The sequence below is a fragment of the Acanthaster planci genome, linkage group LG03 (genome assembly GCF_054643075.1).
Source record: "Acanthaster planci isolate LZ-2023a linkage group LG03, COTS_SCS, whole genome shotgun sequence".
Taxonomy (NCBI): Eukaryota; Metazoa; Echinodermata; class Asteroidea; order Valvatida; family Acanthasteridae; genus Acanthaster; species Acanthaster planci.
The window spans coordinates 2,895,255-2,912,064 of NC_141779.1; the positions used below are offsets into that span (position 1 = coordinate 2,895,255).

Below are 16,810 nucleotides of genomic sequence, written 5' to 3' on the forward strand. Positions count from 1 at the left end.
TGTACAGTACCCGTTGGAATGTCTGGATGGACAGTCCTCTTCCTTGGTTTTCTTGATGGGAGATCTCTGTGTCTTCCCCCCTTCCCTGATGTAACTTCCCGAAGTAAACATTCCTGCCATACTTGATAAATGTTATCAGGGAAATGTAATTACAAAAAGACGCACAGAACTCGGTAAACCTCACACCAAAAGTGTTATTCGTCTGATCAAGGCGCCGCACTACCCACAAGCAAGCAGACACGACGTCTACAAAGCTTGACAATGAAATGAATGGAAAGGACTTTACCGATCCTGATGAAATATCCGTCGAAATGTTCATAATTTGTTGGTGGTTATATAGTTCAAAGCGTTGATGGGATCCCGTAGGTGCGACAATACCACCGTGACTGCGTAAACACCAGGAGGGCAGGTCAGAAAACACGGATATCAACAAGCTTTGAAGTTTTACCGCTCGACTAAGCCTCAAAAGAAAGTAAGTCACAATGGCGTGCAAGAGGTTTAATCTAGTCTGGTTATGAGCCCAGCTCGCCGTCTTAAGACACCTCTGAGAAGCCACTATTTGTAAGCAGTGGCGTAACTAGGGTGCTACAGCTGAGGGGGCACTTGGGGTGCACAATTTTTGCCAGGGGGCACTGAAAATAATTGAACTAGGTACAGTATATATATTTTTTGTCCATTTCAAAATTTCAAATGGGGGGCACGGGCCTCCGTTTGGGGGGAGGGGCACGTGCCCTCCGGTAGCTACGCCACTGTTTGTAAGTGACCAAACACAGGGGGTCCACTATTTGGAAGAGGACTTTATCAGTGCCGAAACCTTTGCGGGAAATTCAGTGGGTCGTAATGAGTTGAACCGATCATATCTTCAAAATATGCAGAGATGTCCAGCGAATGGGAACGTAATCAAAAGTGCGAACTAGCAGAACCAACAAAAAGTGTTCGTTTCACTTGGTCCGATCTCAAATGCTTCGTGCCATCATTTTAACAGACAAATTTATTATCGAAAGGCGAAGATACAAGTAAACGTACGCTAATTTTCTCTTGAATCAGGTAAGAACGCGCTTCTTGTCTTTGTTGGGCACTGACTTAAGGGGGCCTTTTTATTTCAAGGCGAAATTCTGTTATGAAGGGATTACATGGCTTTTTCAAAATGTCCTTTGTTCGTCAGCGTCATCTGTGAATGCGATACGTGGACCTTTTACCATTCGGGCAAAAAAATCGTTATTTTCACACGGCCTACAAGATTGGCCTTCAAAAGAAGCGAAGCACTATTCCAAAGATTATCATAACAAGTCAGAGTCTAAAATACAGCTCCACATTTTCATGGCAACCGGTTGTTAAATGTTCAACTTCGAAAATCAAATCTAACCACCGAAATATTTTTTGAAGTAAAATATGCGAGGAATTCTAAGTCGATTTGCAAACAGCGTAAACTACACAGTATTGCTGCTGCAGTCACGAACTCCATATCGATTACTTAATACCTCCAAAGTTAAACTCATTAAATATTTAATATCGGTCTTTTCTGCTGCGCAGTTTACAAGCAACATTAAGGAACGACGTCCGAACAGCAACATTACGATAAGGTCGATGAAGATTAGTCGACACGTTGTGATGCCCTACCATACACTTTAGACACAGTTCTAAAATTATGGGGATTCAGTGAAACTCATGGAAACCACATTAGGAAGTTACAACCCGAAAAGCCGAAAGGGTTAAAATGTTTACGTCTCACAGGCTCTTCATAATAGTCATAATTTCTTGATAAACAGGTCCGCTGGAAAGTTTGTGGTATCATAGACTCGACTGCAAGATATAAGGATTTTTTGTTATTAAAGACGCCAATCAGGAATGGAGAGTGAATCCAGGCTTTGACTTTCTGGCCCTCACAAAAAGCTTCATTGGTATCCTGAAGAATTTTCTGTCACTTGTGCATTTACAAAGCAGGGGGACTATCCCCAGACTGATTTCTGAAACCTGTACATTTATGTACAGATCAATACACACAAACTAAACAGGCCCGATGGTCTCGCATCATGGTCTTGAAGAGGCAAGAGATTATTGAGGAAAACACTGTCATCGTCATTACAGGGCGTTGCATGTCGAAAAGTATCCTCCGTTGACTACGAGTACTTCGCTCAGAATGATGATAACACTCGACATGACTATAGAGGGCGCTGTGACTGTTACGGCAGCGATGAAGAATTTGAATAATAGGGGTACAGTCCATTAATTCAAGCACCATTGAAAACAGTGTAATGTCAGTACTGTTCAAGGCCCAGTAACACACATACCAACATCCCTAAGATTTCAGAAACACAAATGAAATTATTGTCTAGTCCCTAATCTTTCATTTTATTTTCAATTTTTTTGTGGGTTAACCCAGTACATTTTTAATTATTCCCACAAAACAAAATCACCCCCCGAAAAGTGATTTTTTTCCGAAGTGCGATTGCAACCATTTTCAAACAGCAACCCTCAACCTTCTCGGGCCCTTACGACCATATTTCAACCGTAGTTTTTAGACATTCTGTATGAAAACTCAAAGACCCAGGGGGTTCATCCTGGCAACGATATACACAATCTCACCATTTTGGGGGCCAAACAATCTCCTTTTTCAAAAGATACTGTGAGGGGCACTTTTAATGCTAATGAGCAGGCCAGAAACCCTCACTTGAATTAGTGGTCTGCACCCCTAGGGCTACTTTGGTGGGTATACAATCTAACCAGACAAAGAGGCACAGTTGATAAAATTCTAGGAAAGCAACAGTAGAAAATTGACATTACCTCAAACATGTGAACATAGAGTCCCAAAAGCCTTACTTCAGTAACACTTGTAGTTCAAGCATGCCTTATGATACGTACACTTGATTGAAAAAAGACATTTCAATATATGTGACCCGGTCTGTAAAAATTAGCCACAAGTCTCCGGAGCTACTTTGGCGTTTTACTTCAAGTTGTATTAGGATTGAGGAATTTGAGCTTTTTCTTTTAATGCGTCCCTCAGTTTGGTAAAATGAAAATGGACGTTCTGTAGAAGTTAAAATGTTAAGGATTAGTATTGCGTAAACGCTGTGCAAGATTCTTTCAAAGGCCTTTAACTCAAAAATGGCTCTTGAGACATGTGACTCATTTTCACAGAGTGGGTCACACATTTTCGATTATCTATACAGTATCTCTTCGTGGTGCAGCTGTAACCTGGAAATATGACACGCCACACCAGAAACGATACTAACACAACTGTTCCAGTACTTTGGGGTTCGTCATAATGAAACAGAATGTCCAAAAGGAACGAAAACACAATCATGGCCTTTAAACGTCTTCTACGTAACTTCGGGGGACAAAACTTGGGCGAAAGATACACCAAACTGTTCCCAGTAATCGCTAAACTCACCTGCCATCTCCGCCTTGCCATGTAGCCCTTGAGTCTCAACGAAGCATTTCGTAACTTGTTACCCTGCCGGTGCGTGAGAGTCTTTCTGACTAGCCATGGATGCTCCAAACACTGCGCGATTGTGCGCCGATGCCTGCGTGTCAAAAGGGTGGAAATTCGAGGGCTTCAGATCAAATCAGGTTTCAAGGGAGCTAGCAGTATAAGGAGGTCCACTCTTCTTTCCTCAAGGATTTTTATTTCTGTACAAAGGCAGCTGAAGTGGGGGTAGTTACGTAAATCCAGCGACGGGTAAACATTGCAGGATAATAGAATAGGAAGCTAGAGGGCGTTCTCGAGCGGAAAATGACTCTTGATTACAATTACAAATCTCTCCAGAACGGTTGATGAAACTGGACGAGAACATAATCTGCAAACTGTGAGTAGGTTTCGGTACAATGGGGCGACTGTTTAGAAGGAGCTGGGAAAAATCCTTTGCTGAGTTAAGCAGCGAGAAAACCGGGGTGGAAGAACTTTCGAGCAGGTTGAGACGACAGTACAGAGGGCAATAGCACTGAACCCCAAGTAAGGAATAGGCAAAACACGCGGGCCACGATGAATAGACCACCACAGTATAAAGGTTGACGGAAAAGGAGGCTATTTAGAACGACGTGCGTCATATACAGATTATGCTCAGAAAGTGTACAGTACGTGTACATATTTTATGCACCCTTAGCATCATAAGCATATGATGCACGTCCCTCTACGGTGGCCTTCTTTCCCCTCAACCCAGAATAAAGAATGATTTGTTATTCAAGTGTACGCCATAACTGCAGAGCTTTTGGGCTACTTGTATTTCCATTATCTTTAAACCGTATTTCCATGGTCTTGAAATAAACCACAAGTAATGACCACAGCATGGCCTAAGACTTCAATGGCAACTTCATCCAACGTGCAATTCACTCCCCGACGGACAGAAAAACTGGTGACATAATAAAAAAACAGAGGGGCAGACGAATGGTGATGGTGACAGTTAAAACGATCATAAAACAAAGAAAACCTTAAGTACCCGCTCCTTGAACATTTTTCGATTATCATGCAAACACAGATTTCCAGAATTAATGACATGATTTTTGGGGGGTCCAACAAACACTGGGAACATCTCTTCTTTTTACTTACTCCTTATCTTTGACTAATAATCGTATAATGAAATCCTTGGCGTCAGTCGAGACGTCATCAAACGCCTCATCCTCAAAGTCCCATTCTGCTGCCGTGACGTTGTTGAACGTCTCTGCGTCTGTGTCACCCATGAAAGGAGATAAACCGCTTAACCTGAAAGATTGATTTACCAAAGATGATTTTAGTGGATGTGTTCTGGGAAGGGTTTAAATTTGGGGTTCTAGCAAAAGAAGAATAAAACATGCCTTGGGGCCCTTGGGCAAATGATACAACAGGTGTGCACGCAAAGTTGAGAGATGAAAGTATTCAGTGCAAAAGGTAAAGTCGAAGTTCAGTAAAGTTTTTCTGCTTTGATTGAATCGTGTGCATTAAAGGTAGCACGATTTTCAACGCTAGGAACTAGGAACACAAAGTAATGTTGGTAATAAAGTTGGTCCCGTCATAGAGCTAGGAACACCTCAACCAACGGTGAGCAACGCAAAATGAAGCGATGAGGGCGCTGTTTCACTTGAATGGATCAAGACAGTAGTTCCGCTCAATCTCTGTGTGCATGTGAACCAATCAATTGGTAATCGAATTCCCGTTGTATAGGCGTTTATCATTGTCTTGCTATGAAAGTCATTTGTAAAAGAGCATTTTTTAACAACATTGAAATTGCAGTTGTCTGTCTCCCATAAAAAAGCATGTCACATTAAAATAACGAATCGCCCTCTTTCATAAGGAAATAACCGTGGCTGTTTAAAAAAAAAAGCGGTGAGAAGAACAGGCCGTCAGTCTTTTATCCAAATTGTGTGTTGGAATCAAATAGCTTGTGACATCAAGATGAGACATATACTATGAATCATGGTAATATACACTCTATCCTTGTAGTACGAGACAGCATTTATGGTCCAATTCAGAGGGCCTGTTCTTGACTGGAGTTTCGCGTTCTCGCCATGTTGCATGTTGCTTGCCACTCACAACCAGCGATAACCGGTTGTACGTTCCTGGCATTCAAGCGACCGACTCACGAAGAACAAATCGAGCTGTTCGTGAACATAGGAGAACAAGCCGCCCAAACTCAGCCATAAAGTAAAGAGGTATGGCTTAGAAAATGATCCCAGCTCTCATGTACGCGCATTAGACGAAGCTGTGAAGATAACAGATGACATTGAGTTCTATACACCAGAAGACAAAGATTCATGTTGAGGTTATATTGCACTGGATGCAGAGAAAATGGAGGTCATTTTGTATAACCAAACCAAATGGTTTTTTTTTGTTCTTGACGATTGTACTGATGAAAATGACGATAAAGGTATAGAAAGATTGAAACTTTGGAGTTCTATTTTGTTGGATTATACAATGACCCACGAATTAACACATGGGGAGCGTGGGTGAATGCTACAGGAACAACTGCTACACGATCACCTAATTTCCCTAGGATTTACGACTTCATATTGCGTGCACTACCACGGCTGAGCACTTACCGGTACTGACCTAGATTGGATGTTAACCTTTCCTGAAAATTTACATTGAAAAAAATATATCCTTATTGGAATCGTTTATGTTGATTTACAGAGGCAACTAATCCACAAACCATCGTCTCCAGTGAAGCTCTTATACAGAGGGGATCACTGTTTTGTTTTTGTCTATTGTTTGTTGTTTTTCACAGAATAAACAGCGAGGTGCGACTGCTTTCTTTGCACTGAGCTGTTATTTAGTTCGCTTTGGTTTGGACGACCCATTATGCTTGTTTACCGACGAATCTTCAAATCTTCCTTTTGCAGGTTGCGTTTTGCTCAATACAACGAGACACCCTCTGAATACTTGATATAGCAAATTATGAGTCAAAATTTTAGACGAAATGAGGAATCAGATATCCACACAATCCCTTCAACACGTTCTTGTGTTGCAATTTGCGATGCGCGTGGGAAAAATAGAGTCCTAAAACACGAGTCAAATAAGGATAAAACATCATCGCATATTTCCGCTGATGGGTCAAACTGTGACCTCTTATGAAAACGCAGGTGTTCCAGACGCGCGCCCAAATCCAGGGTATCTTTTTTATTTTTTTGGCTCTAGGGAGTTATTACTCACAAGACATAGCAGATGACTCCGAGACTCCACATGTCTGTCGGGAAACCGATGCGCTCATAGTTGACTACTTCTGGAGCGACAAACTCCGGCGTGCCGAATAACACTTTGACATTCTCATCCGGCTCTAACTTCCGCGCCATCCCAAAATCGATCAGCTTGATGCTGTTTGAGAAAATGAAAAAACTCCGAATGGATGGCGTGTTCGTGATAAATATCTGACCATGCGGGCCAACTTTCTCAGCAAGATTTGGCCCATGTTGACCTTCAAAACATGCAATTTCATATTTATATGAATAATTTATATTTTACATGCATAAATAATTGTGTGCTCCTGTGGATAAGTAAACGTGAAACTTTTAAGTAAACAGAAATTCCCTATGATCTCTGATCCACGTTGCCAATATACAAACGAACAGGAGATTAAAACTTGGATCAACTTTGAAACCACAACCTCTGTTTACGTAGTGACTAATACCTTGGCAATTGTGTCAAACTAGTTTTTCCACAAAACGTCAGCCCACAAATTAAAACAATCAGGGGCAGACGGACAGTTTGATTTTGTTTTTCAAACTGTCTCATGTTATTGATGTCTCTTGTAACAAATCAGACGCTTTATTATTTGTACTGCTCCTGTGGAAAAGCCCACTAATCTGGCAGGTTGACTTGACAGCTATGGATACAAACATGGTCATCAGACCCAGGGGTATCCTGAGCCTGTTCTGTGCCTGGGAAGACGGCAGACAGGAAAGATCGAATTAATTGATCACCAGGCCATTATCTCGGTCTCATTTGGGTTCAATTCCGACAAAACCTACTCAGCTCCATTTGATGAGTCTTTCCTTGGAGAAAGATCCGTCCAGGTCCTTAATTTTTTTTCAAATTTGATATTTCAAGTCATTGTTGTTTATGTAGAAGCATTTGCGGTAGCGTATTATTTTCAAGCAAGATTGGGGAGCAACAGATAAATCGAAGATGGAAATCTTAAATGAAGGAAATTGACATAAAACCCATGCAGTAATGGAGAGTCTGATGTAGCTTGGGGGTACAGCATCTCACCTTGTTCCTATCTTGTCCACACACATGATATTCTCTGGTTTGAGATCGAGGTGTAGGAAGTTATTCTGGTGCATGTGCTGAACTCCCTCGCACACCTGACGCATGTACATGATGACCTCTCGCTCCGTCAGGTCAAAATCGTCGTCGACGACGCGTTCAAAGAGTTCACCACCTGAAATGCTGTAGAAAGTAGAAAGAGCCGAACTGCATCAAAATTGAAGACAAAACTAGAAAAGACAACAAAGTTTAGACAATAAGGCGTAGAAACTTTTAGAGATTTAGAGAGTAGAGCTTTTACAAAATGTCCCACTCTCCTAAACCGATTCATATTTACAGATTCCAGGGGCAAACTACCTCTTCAATGGTGAAAATGAAAAATAACAAACATTTAAAGATCATCAGTAAGTAAAACGCGCCTTGCGCTCATGCAGTGCCGTTTTGAGAAGATGGACATTTACAAGACGTACACAAATCAGTACGCGCATGCGTAGTCTCACTCAACCCAAAGGAGTTCACAGTTCTCAACATTTCGGAAAGTGTGGTACCCCTCCAGCCAAGTTGTTTAGCCTTAAAAATTAAAGAGGGTTGCGCACGAAGAGGGTTTCTAAATGGGGGGGGGTGCCATCTGCCAAAGGAGGGCGCTATGAATGATGAATGGATCATGTCAGTATTTGCTCTCCAGTGGAATGAGTCAATGTTTTCAACCAGTGAGTGCTTTTCCCTTTCTCGAGGCATAGAAACAGCTATCAATCAAGACGAGAGTGATCCAACTCTCGATAAAGAACAGGTAGTGGTGCCTGGTGGAAAACTACTATGTGATTCTGAAACTAGTTTTTGAACTTCGCTTTTATTTTAACCTCAGCAAACTTAGCAGTGTCCTGAAGATACCCGCTGACCAACAAACTATTGTTGTTTCCTGACTCCTGAGGATTCGAACTATCTACACTCAATAAAAACAGACTCAGTCTAATTAATGCATGGGGGAGATCGCGCTACTTATACCATGCACTGTTACCAGACAGAATTATTTCCCATCAATCTGACCACGGAAGTCTCTTCCCCAGGATGGGTATTCCAAACAAACACGCGTCCATTTCCTCCATTATTGTACACTCTCGTGAATGTACGATAATCTCGTGGGAAATGGCGATAGCAAGCAATCACACGGGCGTGTTAACATCTACAGTAGCAGGGAGCTTCTGTGCTTTTGTCTGTTTGTGATCTGAGGCAATCCTACCGCAACGGGGCAACGGCATTCAAAAAACAAACAAACAAACCCAAGCCCCAGAAAACCCGGCAGACGAGGAAGACATGATAAATATCACTCATCCCTCCTTGTCCCTCCCCCAAGCAAGTCAAGGCATGATCATACAAAACCTGTCATTTGCAACTGTCATGGAAACTGATGATAAATTCAAGGTTTCCCCAGCCCGTGTCCAAACCTTTAAAACACTCGGGTAACAGTGCCCGAGAGGAAATGAGACAGCGATTTTGGGGGGCTTCCGTTTCCGGGGGCGGGGACTAAATCCACGAGTGAATACAATCTCTTCCAGTGTGGGCGACGCTGCTGCGTGAATCACTGGTCCCCAAGCCTTCTGATCAAATAATAGGCTTCTTGAAGTAGATTTTGGTCTATGTGAAAGGTTAGACTTGTCCAAGTCATCGACTCTCTTTTCTTTACACCCTCCTTTATTTTAAACCAGGTTCTTTACTTTCCATCCCAAACCTCTCAACTCTCTAGTTTTCTTGTTTTGCGTTCAGTGCTGTTGTGGGTTTGCTCGCTTGATCTTAAAAAATAAATACCACGGCTATGTGTTTGACAAGTCAACTATGCTAAAATCAAAGAGAAAGATCATGAATATGGTCCATGTTTAGGCAATTCAACAATTATGATAAAATAATCGGAACAACCATCACTCGGTTAAACTTACACCCTTGAGGAACTTTTTGTTATTATCTGATTTTTCAAATCAGAGTTGAGAAAGGCTTTGTTATTTGCATTAACATTCAAGTGGCTCGCACCGTCCTTACTGGTTTAAGTGCTTTGCACGATCCGACGATAAGTTTTTGGAGGAAAGTTCTTTTGAAGGAATAAAGTCTATTGAAAGGCCAAACCACAGGGGACTTCCTTGGGATTAAGAAGTCTGTGTTTGGTGTTTTGTCGTCCAGGTGCCACAGGTCTGCGATCGCCCGGGTATTCATCAGAGGTGACCCACCTGTCACCTCTGAGAATTCTTGGAGATAGCAAACAGTAGTCATCACTGAATCTCCACAACTGACAAGAGTTTTGCCCGTGTCCCTGGCGGCACTTCGCCTACCAAATGGACCGCACATTCACCTCCCTGATAAGTCGACTAGGAAAAAAAAAGGACTAAAATACCCAAACAAGCAGCCCAACCGAAAAATAAAACAAACATCCGAGCTCTTCAAAGTCTTCCCATGCAGTTATTTATTCATTTACGAAGGACAAAACAGTTGTAAAGATAAGTAGCCAAATGGTGTGACGTGATTATGGGTGCCTTGCAAATCAGTGGTGCTGGTCAAGAAAACAACGCCTTAAAAGTGCTTCATTTGGCAGCCCAGTCTTGCAGAAGATGGCTCTGAATTTCACCTTTTAATATGTCTCAACAGTTCAACTTCCCATAACAGCCCTACATAGCTTCAGGATATACATCTATTGGTTTCAATGATGGCGGGAATAAACGGGCTTCCGAGCTTCATGAAAGTCAAAGAAATCTGAAGTTGTTTTGTTCCAAAACCAACGCCACGTGGGGGCAGGCTGCCTCCTTGAACAATTCCACTCAGCTCAGTCAATTCACTCTAAACCAGTTTCAAATTATGAAGCTATGCATTCGCGTTCTATCTTGCGCATTAATAGAAGTTGGATATGACATCTAAATGTAAGAGTTCCTACAAAATGCATAAAATTGACATTATCATAAACACGTAGGCTACTTACTATTCTGTTATCATGACGACCCTGTTAGAAGTTTCGAACGCATCGACACACTGCAGCAATTTGGGATGTTTGAGTAGGTTCATGGTGTTGATCTCGTTTCGCGCCATATCCTTGTCTTTGGACTTGAGAGCTTTGATGTATTTGGCCGCCCATACCTTTCCTGTCGTCTTCTCGATGCATCGGTAAACGGTGCCATAGCGACCCCTGAGAAAAAAAAACCCGCTGAAATCAAATAACTGCCAAAAGGACAAATAACAGTTGCTTTAAGTTCAAATTTCAGATTTCCCAACATCAACACGACACAGTCAAAGATCACAGTTTCAGTTAGGAAGTGCAATAGCTAATTGTAATTTATTTTTAGCATTTGTGAGCATGGGATTGTGAGGATGTAGGGATCATTCGGGTTAACAACCATACAGCTCCATAGTCCAACGATCATTTTTAGCAATAAAAAACATGTTGTGAGAGTATCTACGAAGGACCACACCGATCTTGCCATTTATACACCTCTTTATTTATTGGCAACAAAACCACTGATTTGGGTCATTGGCCGGGATTTCCAAGCATCTTGACTCCCAGTCAACCAGAGAGAGATTTACTGGAGAACCAATGCACAAAACAATGGAATTAATATGGCCAAAAAGAAACTGCAGGTTTCAACGAAAATCTCTGGAAGCTTCTAGTAATCACCGGCGTTTCCACAAATTCGCGATAAATTGTCACAGAAAGACGAAATGTTAATGTTGGCACACTTGCGCGTTGCGTCGGAAAAGTTTCCTTTCGACAATGCCCTAAAACGTGTTGGTCTTAACAAGTTTTAGTTATAACAGAAGAGAATTGAAACCTCTTCGTCATGAGGTCCATTTATTACCAGGTCATTTTTACCATCGTGCGTTTGTGAACTTTTAAGTCATGACACTAATGATTTCATTTTGGGCCCTAAATTCCTTCACCATTTAGTGTTTTTTAGTATCTTTTTTTCCAGCTGTTGCCGGAAGTTCCTCGCGGACGAACAATTCCTAAGGGCGATGAGAACGGTACAAAAAGTGTCCTTCCAACTTACAAAAGGGGTGGTTGTTCTTCGATTCCGAAGAATTCTTCTAAATTGATCTCTTGTGCTTTCACTAAATCGGCACACCTTGTTTGGTGACATGAAGAACATTACGGCTCATCAGAGCGCGTAACAGGGTCTGAAGTTGGAAAGATTTTACATCAGACTACCTTGAGTCAGTTTCTACTAGTGTCCAGGCAGAACAAAACATGTTTTCTGTTGCGTCTGATTTGAAGTTTTCTATATACTCAATCAAAACATTCCTAAACTCTAATTGATCGGTTGTACAATTCTTTCCGCTGAGTGGGCGTATCAAGGAAAGACACGTGCTGATCTCCCTTAAGATTCTGACGTTAAGCAACATTGTGACCATTTCAAAAGATTTTTTTCAAGGGATTTAGATCAACTCGTTGAATGTTGTCGGCCAGTATCTAATGAAGGATTATGAACTAATCTGAACCAAGAAAAATGAGCGACGACCAGCAGCCGTTTATATTACACCACAAAGGAATACGCCCCACTGAACTCTACTTAAGGCAATAATAAGTGACTCGGCATTTCTCTTTCAAATAACTTAGAGCTAACAGTTAGTCTTCTTTGATTAAGACTCTAATATATCGCCACCTATGGCGAAGACCAGAAAACCCCTTTGTGCCAATTTTAAACCTTCACACATTCAGTGTTCATATCTAACCAGCGCCCAACCGCTCGTGACAGAAATTCAACGAGTTCTTTTAAAAAAACACAGTCTGTCGGTGCGAGTCTGGTATTGACTTTTTGTGTCCATCAAAAGCAAAACTCGCCCCAGGTCATAGACTCGTAAAAAATCTGAATACATGTACCTACCTGGGACAACTTGAATAAAGGTTAGAAGCAGTTCAAGACAAAGTGTTAAAGGAAAGTCTTCCAGTCAAGTAAATGCAGCATACATGAACGTATGCAACCATTTCGTGAAGTGTAAGTAGACAATCGATGGACACATATGACAGTTACAGGAGCATTTTGGCCCAGGATGTGGAAACAACATGTACTTTTTAAAACGCCTGTTTTGCAGTCTCGATTTTCCACACCTGTCCCTCGAAAAAAACCTCATGAGATCAACCCTTGATCTGGTTATCATCAGTCAGAGTAACACACGTCTCTGTTCTCTTATAAGCCTCTTGCGCATGGTCGAATCACGTAAGCTAAGGTCCTTGTCAAGGGAAAATGACAAAGCACAAACGACAGGCAAAGGGCAATTTTACGCGACATTTATTCTGGGAAATTCGGAATTTAACACAATACTTATTATCCAGCACAATCTGATTGATTAATATTCAACAATGCACCCATCTTTAAATAGCAAGTAAAGGAAATGGAGGAAGAAAGAACCACTCTCTCGCACGTCACCGATACCCACTACAAGCTGAAGAGAATTTGTGAGGAGGAAGGCACAAAAAAGCTGGAGCAATAAAAAGGTTCAGAAAGGCCCACCAACAAAATGTTGGTAGTCTTTTTAGTCACCTTGAAAGGGTTCTTTTGAATTTGTGTAAGGCAGTGGGTGTAATCATGGTGCAACAGAGACCGTTGTGGATCCCCTGCATGAATATCAAGGACAATCTAGCATAAACTCTGTTATTATTAAGACCCCTTAGCTGCGCCGTATAGTATCAAGAGGCCTCTTTTTTAAACAAGAACTAGAATATATAACTGACTCCTATATTGTTGCCACCGCGTGGCAAGTGGGTTCGGTTTGCACGGATGAAACGCCCATCGTCTTGGAAGTAAAAACTTCATCAGAATGTGCTTCTTCTGTTCAGAAAATTTAACCACAAGACTGAGCTCAAGTCAAGGGGTGTCTAATATGTTTGCGGGGAACGGCGTATTAATGATCAAGTTTAAATTTGGCCAGGGCTCGTATTTCTTTTTAGACCGTAAAGTTATCGTCTTAAAAGGTGCCTATTAACTCGTTCAGTAACTTAGATTTCAAACTAAGAGAGATGGTTGATGAAAATAAAGTCGTTAAAGGTGAACCTCGAATCTCAAAAGCATCTGCAAAACTTCATGTAGCCGGTTTTTTGAACGCGAACCTGTCGCGTCTGGTGAATTAGTCAGAGTTTATTACATTCCATCAATTCTCAAATCTGTCAATTGGAAATTAATGACCAAAATATGTACAAGACGCCTCTCCATTACTTGCATTATACTTATCAATGACCCTATCAATTGTTACATTCCTCTAGTGGTAGTCTATTTGTTTTCTTCACCCCGTTGACCTTGTGTTTTTAAATTCAATGCACCCCTTGACTGGTCTGTATGAGCAGAAATCCTGAATGTAAACAAACAGGTATCAAGGTAGAGTCTAAATATGGACAACGTAGACAGGCATGTACAACAAAGTGGTACGACGGACTCGCATTATCACGCGTGTGGTATGCGAGATGATGTATTAATGATACTTTGTTGTGTCAGCAGAGAAATCCAAATATTCGAATTTTCTGTCAACATCTTTGTATTCTTGAATGATAGGTGCATTTATTTTGACAGAGGGAGCGGGGTCTTCGATAATAGGTGGAGATGTGCGTGTATGGCATGTTTGGAGATGGTTTGGCAGAACAGACCGCGGATTACAATACAAAGTACAATATCGTTTTAGCCACTCTGATAGAGCAAACGTGAAGGACGTTTTTTTTCTCAGACTTTACAACTTACAAGGGGCCATTTTTTGTCATCTTTGATTGATATCGGCGATAGGTACGGGCCTCTATCATTTAGTCTGAACTTCTTTAGGGAAACCAATAAGATATTACTTAAAAGCCTTCTACAGACGAAAGGTAACATGTTTACACACAAATGTCTCCCCAGTCTTCTTGGCATGAGGGGAATTAAAAGTAAATTTTCCCCCGAAAGATATCATGCAGCCGCATCTTTTTCCCCGATATATAAAATACATGACCGCAGCACGAAGAACACTAAGGACATGAGAAATACTCTATCAAAAAAAAAAGTGAAACTTATGTGCAAAATTTAGAAAAGTGGCAACTCGATCGTTTTCTGCCTTGTAAAACTGAAGAAAAATAAGTCACAGACAGACATCAAAATAGGTGTTTCGTATACAGTCAAACGATAGATACGCCAGGACTACTGGGGACAGGAGAATCTATAAATACACCAGGTTTGATAACTTACTTTCCAAGTTGCTCCTTGATGTCGTAGAAGTCTTCAACTTTTTCCTTCTTCCTGATGGTCGCAATTTTTGGCTCAAATGGTTCACCGTCTGCAAAGGGGGTCAAAGAAACTTGTTTATGCATATTTCCCACAGTTCCTGCAAAGTCTTGAAAAGGGAACAACAAGCACTTCTGAGATCGGAGGTGCACGAGGGATGCGTCCTCCTCATCTACGACTGCCAACCCATTCGATTCAGCGAACAATTTTTGATGTTCAACGGCTTCCTATTGAACCCGTGTGTATTCCCTAGCCACCTCATCAGTCAGAGATTCAAGCTCAACTTGGTCGAAAGTACATCCAACGAGTGCCCACTGACCAGCAACTGCCCAGCTTGGTGCAAGGTGTCTCCTTTCACTGGTTGTCTATCGATCTGTCTGCATTGTCAAAACCTATGACATGCTCAGCCAATCATGGGCAGTTTACAAGAGAACCAGTGAGGCAAATCACCAAATCTTATAGGCGATTAGTAAGAGCTGTTTCTCAACCTCAGAATGAGAGCGGTTAACGGGAATTAGTGGCAGGAATTCAGCCGGATTACAAATACAATTGTCTGAAATAAAATCACGTCATCTCTCCATTCTCGTTAAAAGGAAACATCCGTCAAATTCACACACAATTATTTGAAGTTGACAGATCCAGTTATAATACCCGATTAAATACATGTATTGTTGCTATGACGACAGTACGAAAAGAACAGGGTAGAAGTTGGTACTCGACAAATGTCCCTTTCAATCATGGCCGGTGGGGGGGGCTTAAAATCGAGCATTATGATCTTGAATACGCCAGGCTAAACAAGCTCGGGTAAATGTGAGAATGCCAGCTGACGTCAGCTGATGACGTCACTAGTGCTTATGCGGGCACATACTGTATACCCTAGTCTTTAACTTTCCCATTTGATGAAAACAAGTCAATGACGCCACGCTTGCCTGCAATATAATTATGCTCCTGTATGTTAGTGTCACTATCACCAGATGGAGGTTACTGACCGAAATCGTGAGGATGGCACAACCGTCTTTGATGGGTGGAGGTTTTATGCTGGCAGCAGGTTGAATAAATCTTCCCCAGTACTGTGTCTAAGAAGAGGGACAAATGAGTCATTCTGTCCTGTGTCTAGCATTAAGCTAAATACACAACTCAGTGTCACGCTGCGCTTGTAGACTGTATAGTGGTTTGCATGACTAGTTCCGGCAGGTAATGATATTGAGGCCACCATGCTTTAATAGACATTAAAGATAAAACGCTGATGCCACTAAGTATGTGGAAAGGTTGGAACAACGACGGTATAAGGTCTCGATCTAAAACAATAGGTTCAATTTCTGACAGAAGAAGTGGTTTATACGCGTAAAAAGGCCACTGTGTTAAAATAACACGTCCACTTTTCGGTTCGAAGTGTTATTTTGGTATACCCTATACAGACCGACCGCGATATTTTCAGCAAAGTTCATGACAGCGAGGGTAACATTACCCCACGGCTGGACCGGACACAGAGGGGGAGGCTAGGGTTACTGGCTTGGCTTTGTCCGCTCCTGATTGACGGAACCGTGGTATGTATGGGGTCCTACTCAAATGCTATGGCGTGACACAACAAAGTCTTAACAAAAAGGCTCCTTCTGCTTGGTATTCAAAGTATAACTTGATGGGGTGTCAAAGGCGAAACATGCAATATTGTCCCCAAGGTCAAAAGTGCGCAAGTGTAGATTGGGTTTGAAGTTGGGACGGGATTTTGGAAAGTTATGTCGATAGATCCAGGTCACAAGTTTGCAAACGTATTCAGGTTTTAACAAACCATTAACATTCCTATTTCTACACCACTGTATAAAATTCTTCGAAGGAAATGACATGAATATACGGGCAAACAAGGCGTGGGAATCGTTCTGACAGGTATTCCCAATTCCGACCTTTATGTACCGGGCTC

The 16,810-nt window shown here is 41.7% G+C and overlaps 1 protein-coding gene across 1 annotated transcript in view; it reads right to left on the reverse strand.

Moving 5' to 3' along the window:
• Window positions 1-16,810, reverse strand: part of LOC110985015 (myosin light chain kinase, smooth muscle-like) — a 66,996-nt gene that overhangs the window by 45,286 nt on the left and 4,900 nt on the right. Inside the window, exons 2-7 of the mRNA XM_022245703.2 lie at window positions 14,857-14,944; window positions 10,638-10,841; window positions 7,679-7,858; window positions 6,623-6,784; window positions 4,547-4,699; window positions 3,392-3,524 (exon numbers count right to left, since the gene is read on the reverse strand). Coding sequence (XP_022101395.2) covers window positions 3,392-3,524; window positions 4,547-4,699; window positions 6,623-6,784; window positions 7,679-7,858; window positions 10,638-10,841; window positions 14,857-14,944 — 920 coding nt within the window. The remainder of the gene's footprint in view (window positions 1-3,391; window positions 3,525-4,546; window positions 4,700-6,622; window positions 6,785-7,678; window positions 7,859-10,637; window positions 10,842-14,856; window positions 14,945-16,810) is intronic.